Source organism: Balaenoptera borealis (assembly GCF_965194805.1).
Source record: "Balaenoptera borealis genome assembly, chromosome: 13".
In the NCBI taxonomy this organism is placed as follows: domain Eukaryota; kingdom Metazoa; phylum Chordata; class Mammalia; order Artiodactyla; family Balaenopteridae; genus Balaenoptera; species Balaenoptera borealis.
This window is the reverse complement of record NC_138870.1, coordinates 66,996,116-67,014,082: the sequence shown is the minus strand read 5'-3', so window position 1 is coordinate 67,014,082 and position 17,967 is coordinate 66,996,116. Positions and strand designations below refer to the sequence as shown.

At 38.3% G+C, this 17,967-nt stretch overlaps 1 protein-coding gene and 1 long non-coding RNA gene across 5 annotated transcripts in view; one reads left to right on the top strand and one right to left on the bottom strand.

The window, feature by feature from the left end:
- SYT1 (synaptotagmin 1) overlaps positions 1 to 17,967 on the bottom strand; it is a 538,168-nt gene that overhangs the window by 84,270 nt on the left and 435,931 nt on the right. For all 3 annotated transcript variants that reach the window (XM_082351698.1, XM_082351697.1, XM_082351699.1), the window contains one exon: positions 5,577 to 5,694. In XM_082351698.1, coding sequence (XP_082207824.1) covers positions 5,577 to 5,694 — 118 coding nt within the window. The remainder of the gene's footprint in view (positions 1 to 5,576; positions 5,695 to 17,967) is intronic.
- The window catches only part of LOC309609796, a 289,307-nt gene that overhangs the window by 22,247 nt on the left and 249,093 nt on the right, over positions 1 to 17,967 (top strand). The gene's annotated exons all lie outside the window — the stretch shown is intronic.

Sequence of the window (17,967 nt, the reverse complement as noted above, 5' to 3'; positions counted from 1 at the left end):
TTCTAAATTAGTAAAGTGTTTTATAACTATGTGCTAATGACTTCTTAACACTTGAAAACAATTTTCAGATTAAAGTTGAAAATTAGAGCTTCTCCCTAATACAGAAACTTAAAAGCTTACTATCACTTTCATTTTGCTGGTTCAGAAGTTTTGTCTTTCCTTCTTGGAACAGTTATGTACTCGTTGGAAAACTTTCAGAATTTTGTTTAACTTGTGATGTAAAGCCTAAACTGAATTTAGCATCTTGACATTCCTCTTTAAAGCTGTACTCAGAAGTCTCAAATTTCTGGGATGACCAAAAAAAAACCTGAGAAGAGTAACTGTAACATATCCAGGGACAAGAAATTAGGAGCAAGGTATCTAGTTATTTCTGACTTGTGAGTCTACGTGGGTAGAAATTCGAATATAAAAATTATACAGCTAAAAAATGCAAGACATATATAGAACCTCACACCTTTAGGAATTCTCAACTTTTCTGATGCTTTCAATTTCTTAGACCTCTTTGCTATAGACTGAATGTTAAAATCCCCTTAAAAATCATACGTTGAAACAGGGTCCTCAGTGCGAAGGTATTTGGAGGTGGGACCTTTGGGAGGTGATTAGGTCTTGAGGGTCGAGCCCTCATGAAAGAGATTAGTGACCTTATAAAAGAGACCCCAAAGAGCTCCCTTGCTCCTTCTACCACGTGAGGACACAGAGAGAATATCCATCTGTGAACCAGGAAGGAGGTTCTCATCAGACACAGAGCCTATTGGCACCTTAATCCTAGATGTCTCAGCCTCCAGAATTGTGAGATATTTCTGTTTATGAGACACCCATGTTATGGTATTCTGTTATAGCAGCCTGAATGGACTAAGGCACTCTTCATACTCTACCTCAATTTTTATGAAAACATTTATTTGAAGGGAGACTTACTCCAAAAGTGCAGATGTATATTAAGTTGTGGTTACTAGGCAGGGGTCTTGAGTTTTTTCCAAGTACAGGGCACAAAAGCTGCTCATTTCCTACTGCACCTACTTGCACCTGAAGAACAGCCTTGCAGCCTGCAAGACTCAAGATTTCAATACAAATAGCTAGATTCAGAAACCCTCGCTGGTGCTCATAAATACTTGAGCGCTAGAATAGGAAGCATCAAAGTTCAAGTGTCTACTGTAGATATGTGAATGGTCCAATCAAGTTTGTCACTGTAAAGTAAGAGTTGGGATTTGCGTTGCTTGTTATATTGGGTATATGATAGAGGCAAAATCTTGGAGCCATGCTTTTTGAATTAACACAGTAGAAAAGAAAGAAACTGACTGTGTTGAAGAGTAGTAAGAAATTATTTTAAAAAATGTTCCTATTTCTTCTTCAGTATTTTTTGTTTAATCCCATATATTATCTTAATATGATATTGGGACTTAGAATACAGGTGTCTACTGATATCTCTTTGTCTGAATTGACCAGCCAATCCCATCAAACTTTTTTCCCACTAAATCAAGGAACTGGTTAAACTATCCATTGGTTGCTTTCACATTTTGCATATTTAGCCCAAGATTTGATAAGGTTACTAATAGAAATAATTACAATAATAGTAAGCACTTTAGTGTGCTTTCATTTATTTCTCACAATAACCTTATAAATAAGATTCTCTAATTACTCCCACTTTACAGATAATGCAGCTGAGGCTTAGAAAGCTAGATAACTTGTCTAATGTCAAATTGCTAACAGTGGGAGACTGGGATTTAAACACTGGCAAAAACCCATTTTGGTTCCAGTCTACTAGCCACTTCCAGCAAATGTAGTTTGGCATTTGAATTACCTGGAAGGACCTCGTTATATAATTTTGGTCTCCTTGGACATAGGTCAACTTGCTTTGAGACAGACCATCCAAGTGCTTAAAGATATTTTAATGGTAAGTAGGTTAAACAAATTTGAAATGCAAGACTTGTTTTTTCAGGCCATAGCTCCTTTGTAAATAATTGATTATTCATTCAGCAGCTCAGCTCAGTGCTACCAGTCAGTGGGGGCATGGTGGGATGTACAAATATAGAGCACAGTCTAGTGAGAGAAGCGTGATGTTTGAAGGGTGAAAACAAACTACTGGCATTTAAAAAAGGAAGAAATTTGTTCTTTTAGGATGGATCAAAAAAGTCTTCATTGAGTCCCTCCACGTAAAATGCTGTCTGTCCCAGGCACCCCTATGGCTCACTTCTTCACCTCTTCCAGGTTGTTGCCAAAAGGTTACCTACTCACGGGTCTTCCTCCAACCACCCCATTTAAAGCGTCTCCCCAACATTCCTTATTCTACTTCCCTGCTTTGCTTTCTTCATAGCACTTATCACCTCTTGGTGTACAACGTGCTTTTCTTATTTATTGGCTTCCTGTCTGTTTCCCCACATTACAATGTAATCTGTATGAGGGCAGGGTCCTTTGGCTGTTTTATCTACTGATGTAAACCTGGTTTCAGAACAATTCCTAACATAAAGTAGGGACACAATACATAGTTGTTCAATGGATGGAGCAAATAAGACTTAAGCTGGGCCTGAAGAATGGATAGGGTTTAGCTAGACCTTGGTGGATGGAAGAGATTCCAGGTGAAGGAAACAACTTAAGCAAACAGTGGAGGCAGCAAATCCCATCGCCTGTTCTGGGGACCAGTGTGCTGGTCAACTTGGTTCAAATATAGATATATGGTGGGGCATAGTCTGGAAGTATCTGTATTATGTAGACCTGAGTGATTATGACTTAATTTTACAGGCAGCAGGAAGCCCATATGATTAGGACTCTTTAAGGATATTTCAAGGCTAAATATCCTTAATTTAATATTTAACTGTTCGACCAAATCATTCCAGGTAATTCAAATTTAGGGGTGGAACTGGGTTAGGTGGGTCGTGAAGCTACTATAATTGTAAACCCTGGCAAAACAGCCCACTTTGGTTCCAGTTAACTAGCTATTTTCAGCAAATGTAGTTTGGCATTTGAAAAAAGAATATATTTTTTTCTTGTTTGTAGAGTTATGAAGATTGAATTAGATATGACCTCTGGCCTTGCCCCTTTCATGTCACAGTGTTGAGTTAGCACAATGGGTAGTAGGAGTCATGCAAGGAGCCCTTCCTTCGCTGGGATAGCTAGCAATTACCCAACTACACATGGTTATGACTGCAAGCCACATAAATAATGTCCTGCTAGACCCAGCTTCCCATAGCTAAACCTCAAAAATGCCTGTAGCATCTCTGATGCTGCTGAACAACAAGAGAGATGGATGATGGAAGAGGCATCAGCGTCAAGAGGCACAAACTGTGATTAACAAATTGTAGGTGAAATATCTATCTGTGACCATGGGGGGACTCCTTTCTAGGACTTTGGGAGAAGACAGAACAAATAAGGGACCCTGAAGTTACTGGCTTCATGGTAGAGTTGCTTCTGGAACTCTGATGAAGGGTGTAAGGTGAATTGGGAGGAAGACCAGGAGAGCACTAGATAGAGGTGATGAGGAGGTGGTTGGCATAGGAGTTTGGAAAGGAGTGTGGGAGAGAGGATACAGAGAACTATATGATGATAGTTGGCTATTGAACCAAAGGAAGTGGAAAGGTCAAAGGCGTCTGAGGTTAGACTTCAAGATACATAGATAAGTAGAATTCTGGGGGTAAACTGTTCTCGTGCCTAAAAATTTATCTGCACATTAAATACTCTTTTGTTTTATGTTTAAATACATTGCATTTATTATTATTACTGATGTTCAAATTATCACATCTTTGGCCAGTGGAAGCCTCTTCAAGGTGACTCTTAAACCTGCTGACATGACCTCATTAGTCTTTGATAGTTTCCTTGCTTTCTGGTATGACGAGATGTTCTAGGCTTGTCTTGTATACCTTCCTTTGCCACACCTGGAATCTACCATTTCTCCAATAAGCTCCAGGTTCTTCTAGTGAGAAATTGTATTTTCACACCATTTCTGGTTCTGGGATGGTCATGGCTACTAGGTCAGTCTTTGTTTCTAGGCCTTTTTACTGGACAGAGCCAGGAAAAGGTGGATGTGTATAGACACATACACATGTGTATGCATATATTTTGCATCTTAGGCACAATAAATACTCTACATTTTTAAAAGAAACTGCTCATTGCTTTAAACTTGCTCTGTTAATGCCATTAGGCAATGAAAGCAGCACGTTTTAAAATGGGGTCTTAGTGACATGAAAGAAGTAGTACAGATTCCCCAGGCAATGTATTTATAAAGAGAAGTAAATTTAGGCACCAGGAGAATTTGGTTGACAAATTAGTGGTTCAGTAAGTGGAACCTTAGCTTTAGCATATTTTAGCTGTTATACTTTAGAATATAAAATCACCATGCTGCATGAGGGTGACCTTTTGAAGTTTGCAATATTTTTATTAGAGAAAGCACTGAATAACCAGTAATGTTCTAATTCCATAGCCATGAACAGTGACAACTATAGTCTATTTTTGACCCTGTGCCATATCAAGAAAATTCCTCACACTTTAATGAGTTACTAGAAGATCAAGAATATAACTGATTTAATCACACAGAGAAGAAAATAAAAACAATTGTGTTCAGCTGTGGAAATGAAAAGTCCTTGAGTTGACTTTGCTTTTGAGCAAGTATAATGGACTTGAGGACACGGGGAGGCGGAAGGGGAAGCTGGGACGAAGTGAGAGAGTGGCATGGACATATATGCACTACCAAATGCAAAATAGATAGCTAGTGGGAAGCAGCTGCATGGCACAGGGAGATCAGCTTGGTGCTTTGTGACCACCTAGAGGGGTGGGATAGGGAGGGTGGGAGGGAGATGCAAGAGGGAGGAGATATGGGGACATATGTATATGTATAGCTGATTCACTTTGTTATAAAGCAGAAACTAACACACCATTGTAAAGCAATTATACTCCAATAAAGATGTTAAAAAAAATATATATACTTTACTCACTTTAAAAAAAAAAAAGAAAGAATATACTTTACTCACTTTTTTTAAAACTAAAATTGGGTTGTACAGAACTTTAAATCCCAAAATTTCCCCATCCCCAACACAAGCTGTAGAGAATAAATGCATTACCATGAGGATTCACCCTCAGATTTTATTGTTCACATATATTTGAAATGCTGCATGTTCACACAAAACAGTGTTGCTAAAAGCTACCTTAGACTATATACTTACCTAATATTTGTCTTTTATTATATAAATTAAGTATTAACCTAATGAGCCTCAGATAAAACAGTATTTTTCATATCATAAATGAATTTTGACCAAAAAACAAAACCAAAAAAACGGAACAAAATTATAATTGGTCATAGGTGTTGCCTTTCAAAAGAGAAGCAGTTTTTCAGCTTTCAGAGCTATAGGATTGACAATTGATACCTGGGCTGTGAAGCGGGAAAATAGGTTTCATCTTCTCTGCTAATTCTAATAAATTGAGAGTGGCTTCCTGGGTCTCTGTGTTGGGATGAATTCTGACACTGCTTCCAGGCTCCATGGGAAAGGGAATTGTGACCAGTTAAGGGGTGGGGCATCGCGGCACGTGTGCTGTGCACTCGGTATCCACGATAAAACAGCATCAAAAAACACAGTAAACATCAGACTCACCAGACAAGCCACCCACATCCATCTTCTTCAGGTTCTTTGCCTCAAGAATGACAACAGTCAGTTTGCCAGCAGTAGGTACGTAGCGAAGGGAGAAGCAGATATCACCCAATTTCTCTTGCTATGAAAACAAATAAGAAAGTATAAGTAATTTTTCAAATAAAGGTGAATGTGGTTTGTACATAAACACTGTAAACTCCTCAGAGAGGGGGATTATGAGAATTAGAATTTGAAAACTCTTAACGTTCACTGGCATTTACCCAGTGGTCTTTCATTCACTAAGGTGTCATCAAGAGTGACTGTAACTCATTTCAGTTTTTAAGTAGCTCATCTGTACTTTAACATTCATCAAAATATATCCATAATTCAGTGGTTCAGGAGATGGGACGAAGACGACATTTTTAGAGACTGCTTTCTGAATAGTACTGCAAAACTCTTGGCAAAAATTCATAACTTGATTAAATAGCTTTGAAAAGAGCCTAACACTTTTTTGGTAGAATCAACCTACCTACTTTTTTGTCTTTTGACATTTCAAATAGAATTATGTGTAATACTTAGACTTTTGGGGGAAAAAGACTTGCTTTCGTGTTCCATTAAAATTCTATTTATTGATGAGAAATTATAAATTCCTAATAGAAAGGCAAAAAGGCAAAAACGTATATAAGTTTTTGCACTTTTAGTTTTACTCATTTCAAGTGAGGTCTAACTTTCTTTTTCCTTATCCTAAAATTTATAAAAATCTAAGCGGTGGGTCAAAAAAGTGAAATACACAGTAACACAAAGTTTCTCATATACCCTCACGTTATTTCATTGGTATCATATTTTAGTATCAAGAACATTCACCAAGCCTATATTTGAGCATTTCTGAATAACTGAAGAGTTTAAAATGATGATGTTATATAGAACTTTTTTCTTTTTCAGAAAAGACGCCTATGGGTTCTCCCCCCTTAAGTGTTTTACTCTTTAGGATAACTAAGAACTTTGGTAATTGAACATGAGGAAGATTTTTGCATTCATATTTAAAAGCATGAGAGACGGGGCAAGGATGTGCAGTTTGTTGTATTCTCAGATGCTGGAGGTGCTAGACTGCTCGCTGACATACGGGATTAAGTATATGTATGGCAAATCAGGGTTTATTTCTTTGTATCTTTTCCCTGCCCACCCCCCCTCCAATAGTAATTCCAAAGAAGGTAATGGTTGTGTCAGACTTTTGCAGATAGATTTCTAACATAGGAATGAGGTACAGAAGGCCACAGCCTCAGGTCTTCTCCTGTTGTACTCCTAATATGGCTGTTTTTGGCCTTCTCTGTATCTTGACATATGTTAAATTGGCTAAATTAACTGCCTAGATGTAATCCAACAAATTAAGAAAATGCAATTCCTTTTTTTTTGGGTACTCATTAAATCCATCTTTCAAAAAGGAAAGGGTATCTACCTGTTCTATAATTTATCGATAGGTGAGAAGTAATATATTCAACGTCTGTGTGTGTGCACGCGTGCGCGCACGTGAGAGAGAGAGAGAGAGAGAGAGAGAGAGAGAGGAAGAGAGAAATGGTACTTTCTGCTTATGTAATGCTTTTGAAAATATCACCACATGTGTGTATAGCCATGGTTCTTTCATTCCTTGAGTTCCCATAGCACCTTACCCACATATCTCTTGTGTTACTACGGACTTTTTTTGGTCTAACTGTGCATGTCTTAATTTCCCCACATGACTAAAAACTCCTTGAAGACAAGGTCCTTCCCTGAATTATCACTTTCCACATATTTTCAAAAAGTAAATACATGGAAATTGGAGCTAATTCCCCCATTTTGAATTATCTAGGTCATACCTCTCTTCCACTAGTGTAGATAATAGAGAGTTACTTCTAATGTGCCTACTCACCCCTAGGAATTAATGTACACATCAGGAGAATCTAGTGGACTAGATTATATTTCATAGTCTCTGAAAATACAGAACGGGCCTCGATAGCACAGAAATTAATACAAAGGATGGACAAATTCACCTGAACCTTAGGAGACAAGAGAAAGGTAAATGAACAACACTGCTCTTCAGAAATGCTCATCAGGAGGGTTCTTTTTGCAGGAGTCTCTTTGCCACAATAGCCTTCCTGGGGGAATGCTGGAGAACCACGTCACTCTAAGCATCCTAATCAGGTGTTCTCTCTTAAATGACACCGCTCTTCGTGGCCCATAATCTAATTCCACAATTTACAGGCATCTCAGGTGTTCTAAACAAAGAGTTGTCATAACTTCTAGTATACTTTTATTCTTCAATCTTAGGATATATAGGGAATCTTTAAGCTTTTACATATTTAGTTTCAGAAGAAAGCAGTTGCAGTTTGAAAAACCATACCTCAAGTAGAAGAAATATGTCAAGTTACCTGTAATTTTAAAGCTATGGGATGGGGGAAGAATGAGCGACTGAATTTCAAAGTGGATATTTTGGGAGAAAGGGAAATAGAGAAAAGTACTTATTTTAGCACCTTTTACAGATCTCCATTTAATTCATTAACTTAGGAACTTGAACATGTAAGATTTCATTTGCTCATAAAATCATCATAATTGGTATACCAAATTAAGCATGTATTTTTATGTTAATCAACTGAAGTTGCTTTTCAGTGCTTTAAAATTTTTAAACTCGGTTTACATAGGGTTACCTGATGTGTCAGCATGGAGCTAATGCTCAAAGGCTTTTGACTTGATCCTGAGTTTTCTTTACTATCAGACTGTCATCTGGAATGATAGAAACTAATATTCCTAATTGACCCGCCCACTAGGATATTCTCCTTTCACTTTTAGATTGTCTTACTAAGTGGATGTTCATCAGCAAACCCTCCCCTCAACTGGTTGCCTTTTCAATACCCTTACCTGTCAGGGTCACTAACTAATCTGTTTCCAGTGGCTACCTTACCTTTTGTTTTCCTCTAGTCATTCAGCCCACAAGTCTTGACATTTCTTTTTTTGGGTAATGTATCTTCAACTGTATTTTTTCTTTCACTTTTTTCTGCCACCATCATCAGCATAACCTCTACCCTCACCACCTCCACTTCCAATATGACCTGCATCTCTACCATTTGCTGCCATCACTACCATCACCCTACACCATGGCCTCCACTACTACTTCTATCCCCTCCACCTCCATGTCCACTCTGTGAGATTATGCCCTAAATACTTCTCTCATCTCTTTTGAAATAGTCTGAGCAAAGATTTCTTTAAGTCATAGTCTCACCAAAGTCCAATGTAGACCACATACTAATGCCAAGCTAATCTTTCAAAGGTCCAAACCCATCTTCCTGGCTTTCAAGAAGCTCTATACTTTGCCCTAACTATCCAAATCTTTTTCTTCAACTTCACTACCTACTCAATCTTCAGAATATATTTTGAATTTGACCGTATCTCCCCATTTATAGGGCCATCATTCTAGTTCAAGAAGGGTGACCAACCACCCTCATTTGCTCAAGACTCTACTGGTTTAAGCCTCACAAGTCCTGTACACTGGGAAACTTCGGTCCCAGGCAAACCATGACTGTTGGTAACCTTAAGTCTAAATCATCACATAATTCCTGAACTAGACTTCTCTAATAGCCTCCTGATAGCCACTCTGTTTCAACTGTTGCTCCTTTCTAGACTCTTCCTCACACAAAAGGCAGACTGATCCTTTTAAAGTGGAAATCTGGTCATGAGACAATCCTACTCAAAGCCCTTCAATGTATTCCCATTTCACTTAGAATAATCTGTATTCCTTACACTTAAAGGCCTTATAGATGGGGGTCTGACCCCTCCATCTCCTACCATTATACTCCCAATCTTACTTCCTCTCCTCCAAACCTGTTAGGTACACTTTGACCTCAGACCCTTTGCCTATGCTCTTCCTTCTGCCTGCAGTATTCTTCCCCCAGACACTATCATGGATTGTTCTATTAGTTTGCTCAGCTTTCTGCTTTACATGTCACCTCTTTAGAGACGTTTTATATGGCTGCGCTATCTGAAGAGGTTCCATCCACTCTTAAACACTCACACTACCTACCCCCATGCCCTGGTTTTTTTTTTTCATCCTAGCACATATTGCTTGAAGTTCTATTTTGTTGAGGTTTTCCCCACCAGAGTATGAGATCCACAAGAGATGGCTGGCACAGAGCAGAGCCATATATGCCTATTGATGGAATAAATGCAGATTCCCTACTATCAATTATAGTCAATGTCCTCAGTATCCACAGGTTGGGTTCTCCATGGAAGCAAACTGATTTGCAAGTGGGAGATTGGGATGTGTCCTTTGAATCAACACCTGTGGGAAAGTGTAGAAAGCAGGATGGCTCGGGTGGAGAAGTTGGGCTATGATGCAGTCACGCCAAAGGCCTCAGTCGATCCTATGGGAAGTTCTGGAGCTAAATAGCTCTTCAGAGATGTTCTAAATTCTGAAGAGATGAGTTTTATGCTCCTGAATCCACCAGTCTTTGGATGTGGCCTTTCCCCACATCTTGGACCAGGGTCTCCTCAGCTGTGAGGGAGATTCTAAGGAGGAGGAACTCAGTTGTTATGAGTGTCAGCCATCAACACTCTTGGCCAGTGGAATAAATGGCTTCATCATGAAGATGGTGCAAGACTGTGTGTGTATGGAGGGGTCACCACAGCAATGACTACGTCTCTATGAGCTATCTTCCTTCTCATCACCAGATTTTTGCTTAGGAAATTCATCTACAATATCTGTAGTCCCTTATTATGCCTAATTAAATTACCCCAACCATTAAGCCCTAGTCCAAGTTCCATATCTTTAAGTATGTCCATAGTGCACAAGGATTTCTACTAGTAATTAATTGCTTTATAGCCAGTAGTATGGTGCCTAGAGATATTTTCCCCTATTCATATTTGTGAGTTCCCCTCATCCTAATCTCCAGAAGAAGAGGGATTGTACTTGATACTACCTTATAAGGCACATGATAGGGGCTTAGAAATAACTGTTGGTTGATTGCATTGAAAAGAGAGCCTCACCAGTCTTGTTTTGTAAACAGCATGGACACTAGTACTCGATATATCAACAGTGTTTCTAGTTAATCAACAAGTCAACTAATGAATATATTCAGAGGTCTTTCTTTGTTCCTAATGCTGTAGACATGGCTCTGTTAGTCCTTTCATGAAACTGGAAACGAAAACATTTCTGGAAGTGCAGTTTTTATATGATAATTTCAAGACCCTATGGGGTTGCAGCCGACAGATGAGTGCTTTTGCTGGTATGATTAGCTCATGAAGGGGTCTTATTACTATTAGAGATCTCAGCTTTATGTATAATTTATTTTAGTCAATTGCCTTGATCACTAGGTGGAAACTGCCAGTCAGTGTTAGAAAGTTCCAACTGTGAGATTCAGAGAAATTAACCTGCTCTTTTAGAATATGGAGCTGACAATCAGAAATCACCTTTGTTCTGAGCAGCTTGATAATACTGATATTTTTTTAAAAGCATCCACTGAATAGAGTAGACATGAATTAATGATTTAATATAGACAACTACAGTAATACCTTTCTTTTTTGAAAAGCATTATAGATACTAGAACAGTATGAATGAATACTTGAATAAATGAATATTTGCTGGCTTTTATAGCACCATCCATCATTTTATGTGTAAAGAGAGGTGTTCACTTTAATGATCTTTGCAGATGGGGCTAAGTTCACACACTTGTTGGAAATGCTGTACTTTTGAATGAGTTTTAAAAAGGTATCTGAATTGACTTAATGCTGTGACATTTTAAAAGGACATATTCTATTTATGTTAATCTTAAGATTTTTCTATGTGTTAAACTGGAGATATTCTCTCTGAATAGAAGGTTTTTTTCTGAGGTTGGGCATCTATTTAGAGGTGACAGACAAATGGCAGTCCAATCTCTCAAAATGAAAATCTAGACTATTTGCATAGTCTCCATTTGTAAAAATACAAAGATATTATTCATTTATAGGAAAGGTCAATGTCAGGTTTTTAATTTTAATAACAGATAGGGTGGCTTTAAATATATCCTTTGTGTGGTAGTATCTTTCAAATTCATTTTATTCCCATAACTACTCTCCTACCCCTGAAGTATCTGCCAAATCGGTATTTACATCTAATGGTCCAGATGGTCACAGTGTGAAATGTTGCTGTGGATGTACCCAGGCTAAAAAGACTGAATCTGGCCTAGTGTACAAATGGACAGTAAATGGTTCAGGAGAATGAGACTATGTTATTTCTTTTAATACTTATTTTGTGAGGTTACTATGTAATTGATTAACTTCGTATTCATTCAACTATTCATTCATTTCTTACTAAGCAATGATTAAGTTCCATCATAAACTCTTCCAGGGTCTAGTCTAGGTTCCATAGATACCTAGAGGAATAAGATGACTTTAAACAAGTTCAGAATGTAGTAGAAAGACAAATTTAAACAGAATAACAATATCATGTGTTAACTGCACTGAACAGGTAACACAAATACTCTGGAGACAAAGAGGAGAAGGTTGAAACTTGCCAGGGTCTAGTGATAGAATTAAGGAAGGAAGACTTTATTTGGAGATTTATACCCCCAATAATCAAAGATAAATTTTTCCAGCCACCCCAAATAAACATCCTTTGTAAAACAAATGTGCTTGCCATGCAAATGTAGCTTTAGGACAAGTCTTTCAGCTTTCCCCTTTCAGCTAGAGCTAGTGTATATGGGGGGTTGGTGACATGTAAGTGTGCTTGAAGAGCCAATACCTGAGCTGAGATGGGAAGATTCCACAGGAAGAGTCAATGTGAACCCCTTGAAGGACAGGGCAAGAATGTTCCAGGCACGGGGATACATGTGCAAAGTCTCTAAGCACTTAAACAAGTTACTCTTCTATAAGTATAAAATGTATGTAATTTAATTAAGGACAGCTTTCTATTTATGATTTATATCTTCAAAATTTTTTCACTATATCTTTCACTTCTACTTTGATGAAGAGATACACTTGTAGTCCTATTAGAAATAAGAATTAACAGCAGAAAAGTGGATATTCTCAAGTGCTCTAAAAATGATGAAAATAGAAAATCAAAATGCCTATTAAAATAACAGTACAGTGCAGTACAGAGTGATGGAGAGAGTACTGGACTGAGACACAGGCATTAAATATTTGTTCATCAAACATTTATTGGGCATCTCCTATGGGCCACCACTGTCCTAGATACCAGGACACAATAAAGCATACAAAACCAAGGAACAAAATAAACATGGTAAAATACAAGGCAAAGTAAAGTAGTTAGAAGAGTGCTTGGCACATAAAACGTACTATGTGAGTGCTTGCTATTATAACAAAAATCCTATTTCAACTACCTTCTTCCCCATACATAGTGCCATATATAGGGAAGAGGGTGGTTGAAATAGGCACTATCTAGAGAAGCCAAACTTCTTGAATGAATTGCCTACAATCACTGTCCCTATTTGCTCATGTTCTACTGATTTCTTCCTTCCTTTATTGAATTGAAATGGTTTCTGCCAAGTTTTCAAATGACATCCATCTTGGTAGGTCATATATATTTTTCAGGTTTCATTAACCTGAACTCTCAGCAGGATTTGTTGACTTCTCTCTCTTCCCTGGATTCTGTAATTCTGGAGACTTTCTTGATTTATCTGCCTCTCTGGCCACTGATTCTAGCCCAAGCTCATTTCTTTTCTTCTTAAACTGATATTATCCCAGTCTATGGCTTTAGTTAACAATCCGGAAGTGATTCCCAAGATTGTTTCTTCAGTTCAGATCTTTTATCTGGACTCCAGACTTATATATCCACTGCTTACTTGTCATTTCCACATTAGTACGTTAAATAAAGATCTTAGACTCAAATGCCAAAAACTGAATTTCATTACATTTCTCACAAGCCTGGTTCACTCTATTTCAGTATTGGTAACAGCCTCCAAACAGTTGCTAAAGCCAGAAAACTGGGCATTATCACCGACCATTGACTTCTTTAGAGATCTGATTTTACCTATTAGAAATCTCTCAAGTGGGTTCACTTGTTTCCATCCTTTTCCAATAAATCTCTAATATTTCAATATTAGAGTATTTACCCCCTAATCCAATAATCTGTCATCTGGGATATTCTAATAGTCTCTAAGTTGTTCTCCTTCAATTTACTCCTGGAATATAGTGGGCAGAGTCGGCCTCTTAAATAACAAATCTACTTAAAATCCTCAAGTAGGTCTTCTGTCTCTCTTGGGAAAAAGACCCACAACTTTACCACCAGTTAAAATATTCTTCAAGGTCTTGTTCCTGCTTACTCCTCAGCCTCTTCATATCAGGCTTCTTCATATCATGAAATAAGTCATGTTAACTGTACTCTTAGCACCACCATATGAACAGTTCCTTTTGCTTGACACCTTCGGTCCTTTTGTTATTCTCCCTTTTATGTAACTTTTACTCACCTTTCAGACCTTACCTCAACATTTATTTACAGAAGCCTTACCTGACTCCCAGACTAAATAAAGCCTTTCTTAAACATTCTTTAGTCGTTCCTTATACTCTTCTTTTGAAGTTTTGACTATAGTTATCATCTACTATAATCATGCCCAGTAACTGTAATGATATACAGCAATCGGATATTGATTTGTGTGATTATTGGATTGTATCTCACTTACATGAATTTGATCATCTTTATACAGTACCCTTTTAATCTATATGCATAGTCCTGGCATATAAGACATGATTAGCACATATTCATTGAGACAAAGAATGCATACATATTTGAGTGCTCAACTCTGGCAGAGACTACTAGTTGTTTGTCAAAATCCATTCTCTTCTTCCTGGACACATAGCTAGACTACATTTCTCAGCCCTCCTTGCAGTTGGATGAGTTCTTGTGATTGGATTCTAGCCAATGAACTGTGAACAGAAGTGAAGTGTGCCCCTCTAGACTCAATCCCCCACAACTACTTTGTATGATCTTTCTTCTCTCCTATGACTGTGACAGTGACCTCTGTGACCTTCGAAACCACATGCTATAGATGGCAGAAGTTCAATTTGCCAGGATCCCCAAATGGCACAGTAAAAGAACCCTACCTGCCAATGTGGAACCACTTTGTACTACTGAGTGAGCAAGAAATAAATTTCTTTCGCTGAACCATTACATGTTTGGGCCAACTTCTTACTGTAGCCTAGCCTTACATAATTAATAGAAATAAATGAATGAATTCTAAACAGTGTTTTCAGAAGTATGATTAGTGATCCATTTCACTTTCTGTGGTTAGTAGAAAATGAGCAATGCTTATATTTCATTAATTCAGTTTGCCAAATGCTTATTTTGTGTTTTCAATATGTCAGTCATGGTGCAAGGTACTAGGAAGAATGGATGATGAAAACTTGTCCTTGACCTTAAGGAACTTACTCTGTGTTGAGGGGGACAAGCATAAAAACAAAAGTTCAACATAAAATGGTTAGTGCCATTTTAGAAATATATATTTGGAAGGACCAGTATAGAGAAGGTAGAGGAATTTGTTGTGGTTAATTTCAAATGTGAATTTCGAGTGGCAGATAGGGGAACGCGACCAGAATGTAGAATGGAAAGTGAGTCCTGGCAATGTCCTTGTCAAGAGATTCTTCATTCTGTAGTGTGCTTTGGGGCCTGAAATTCCACCATTCATTCCCTTCCCCTAAAGCTTTAGATCTCTAGGAGTCCTTTAAAATAATATAAAACGCTGTTTTGCCCCCTAGAGGATGACATGGCAATCCATCATGGTATTAAATTTTAGTTGACAGTTCTTTGGGTTATGGAAGATTTATCCAAGTGAGTAGAGATGGGCAAAATCGCCAAAGATGGTGAGTATGTCTCCATAGCTAGCGATGCTGCCTTAATTAGTCAGAGAGCCTAAGTAGAAATCCAGGTGAATGACCGAATTGTATGAGGACATGTGAAGCGAAGGGAAATAATGGAGAACGTTTGTGGAAAGTATCTAAAGAGACCAAGTTGCTTTGTCCCTTTAACATTCTCTCTCTGTTAACTACATGTCCTTGATTTTCTAGGTCAGACCCAATTTTAAATATTCTATTTTCTTGTCTTCATGTGACTTTTGGGGCCTCTTCCAGATAGTTATTTGGATTATGGGAACCAGCGTTATCTTCTTTTAAACCGGAAGTGTGGATACTAAGTAATTTTGAAATATGAGCAACCTATTTCTACATAAAAACGCAAATTTGACCTATGCAATTATAAAGGAAGCCATTGTAAATAAATGATATGCCAGAAGATGGGCCATTGGTGCTGGAGCAGTCATGAAAAACAATACCAGGTAATCCTTGGAAGGCATAGTTTGGCACTTTCAACTCTGAGAAGTGTCATTTTTACTGGCAGAGATAAGCATTTGAATGATTTATACACAGTCTTTCTGGTAGAGCAGCATTAAATGTTTACTAATCATGCTCAACAACTGCAAAGACTTAGTACCCTGACCTCTGTCACTCCATAGCTACGTTTACTGGTGCACCCTAACTAACGTGAAAGGTACCATGGGGGAATAGGGTCTTGACAGAGAGAACTCAGAAGCCAAGGTGCTGTTTTATCCAAAGAACACTTTCCCTTTTCAGTTCTGGGGTGGTGACCAAGAAATCCAGAAGGAATGGTAATACCACACAAGTAGGAGACACCATTGCCCCAGGAAGGTTTTCCTTCTTCTTAGGGAGGTCTGGGTGAAAGGGAAGGTAAATGCTCCGTAGACTTGAGTTCTGCCGCCAACCACCTCAGGGGGGCGCTGCAAGCAAGTTCTTCCTGCACCATTAAAATAGATGAATCGTACCTGCTCTTTCTTTCCGTGAGGATTACATGAGACCCACCTGTGAGCCAAGAGGCGCTTACAATCATGGAGAAGAGAACCAAAAAGAAGGCAACAAAAAGAGCATGCTATGCACTAGGCTAGTCACACACAAGCTGTCAAGGGTAGAAAAGGCACTTAAGCAAGGTGAGGGAGGTCAGAGGGGCCAAGTCCAGTTTTTCCACTTCTGGCTTCAGCTTGCCAAGGGGTCTGTCCATAGCAAATGGGACCCTTGAAAAAGGAGAGAAGACGGGGGGAAAAAGCCAATAAGTTGAGGTTGGAGAGGCAAGGCAGTGGGGAAAAAATAGAGAAAGGAATAGAGGAGAGAAAAGAAACTTGAAAAAGAGAGTAAGGGGTGGGGGGAAAGGCCAGTTTGTTTATCTTCCAATAAAGTGCAAGTACTTGACAATAAAGAGGGAAGTGAACGTTCCTGAAGGGATTGGTCTGGGGGTTCTTGATACCCATCAGTAGGGGAAGAATGCCACAGGAGTGGGGGGATGGATTTTTGGAAAGGGATGGATTATGGGTTAGATGTGTGAATGTGTAGCAGGGGAAGAAGAAGACCAGCTTTCTGACTGTTCTGGTTCTCATAATCTATATGAGCAAGAAGAATTAAGAGAGCAGAAGTAGGAGGGTTCAGGTTAAACACAACTGCCCTTCTGACAGACTCTTGGAAAGGGTGGTCTCACTTGAACAGATTTTTGAAAATACAAAGGACAACCTATGAAGATGACACCAGAGCAGAGGATGAAGCCCATGGACATACAAAGGAAAATGATAAAAGTATTATATAAAGAAATAGCAAAGGAGATGCACACTTATACAACAGAAATGTTACTACATGAAAGCAAATTCATTTTGGGTTGCAGGCAACAGAACAAGAACTTTTGCATGTTGTTGATTGCGCCATGTTCTTTTGCGCTTTCATATCTTTGGACATCTGCTTCCTTTGCCTGGTATAACCTCCCTCCCTTTGTTTTACTACTGGACTCCTCTTAATTCTCAGCTGTCATCTCTACTGAGTCATCCCCTGGCCATTCTCATCAGAGTTTGGCTTTTCTTCTCTATTTGTGTTTCAATGACACCTTTTTAAACTCTCAGTATAGCACTTGTAATATTATACACAAGATGCCTGTTCCCTATTTGCCTCTTTCATTAAACAAGGCTTATATTTTCATCAGTTTTGCCTAACAAAGCATCTGCCATATGGTTAAAAGTCGATATAAAGTTACAGGTCAAGAGCCATTGTGTCTTACTGTAGAAAAGGGATAGGACAGAGAAAATGGCAATTTTTAGTTTTTGTGTTATTGTAAGAAAAATTTGGAATCAGTTGGCCAAGACTCTGATGGGGAAAAAATGAAAAGCTATGCTATATGCACTAGTGATGTAAAAACAAAAACAAAAAACTGTCTAGCACATAGCTGACAATAAAGTTTCTTTAGAGTTAAGATATCATTTGGGTTTCTTATTAAAGGCAAAGAGAATATGGAAGTGGAATCTTGGGGATCAAGCTTTCTGAGAGAGTAGACATGCCAAGGACAGTGTATAAGTATCATTAGTGGAAAAACTAGACAGGACAAAAACATAAAAGAGCCAAAGAGAAAACA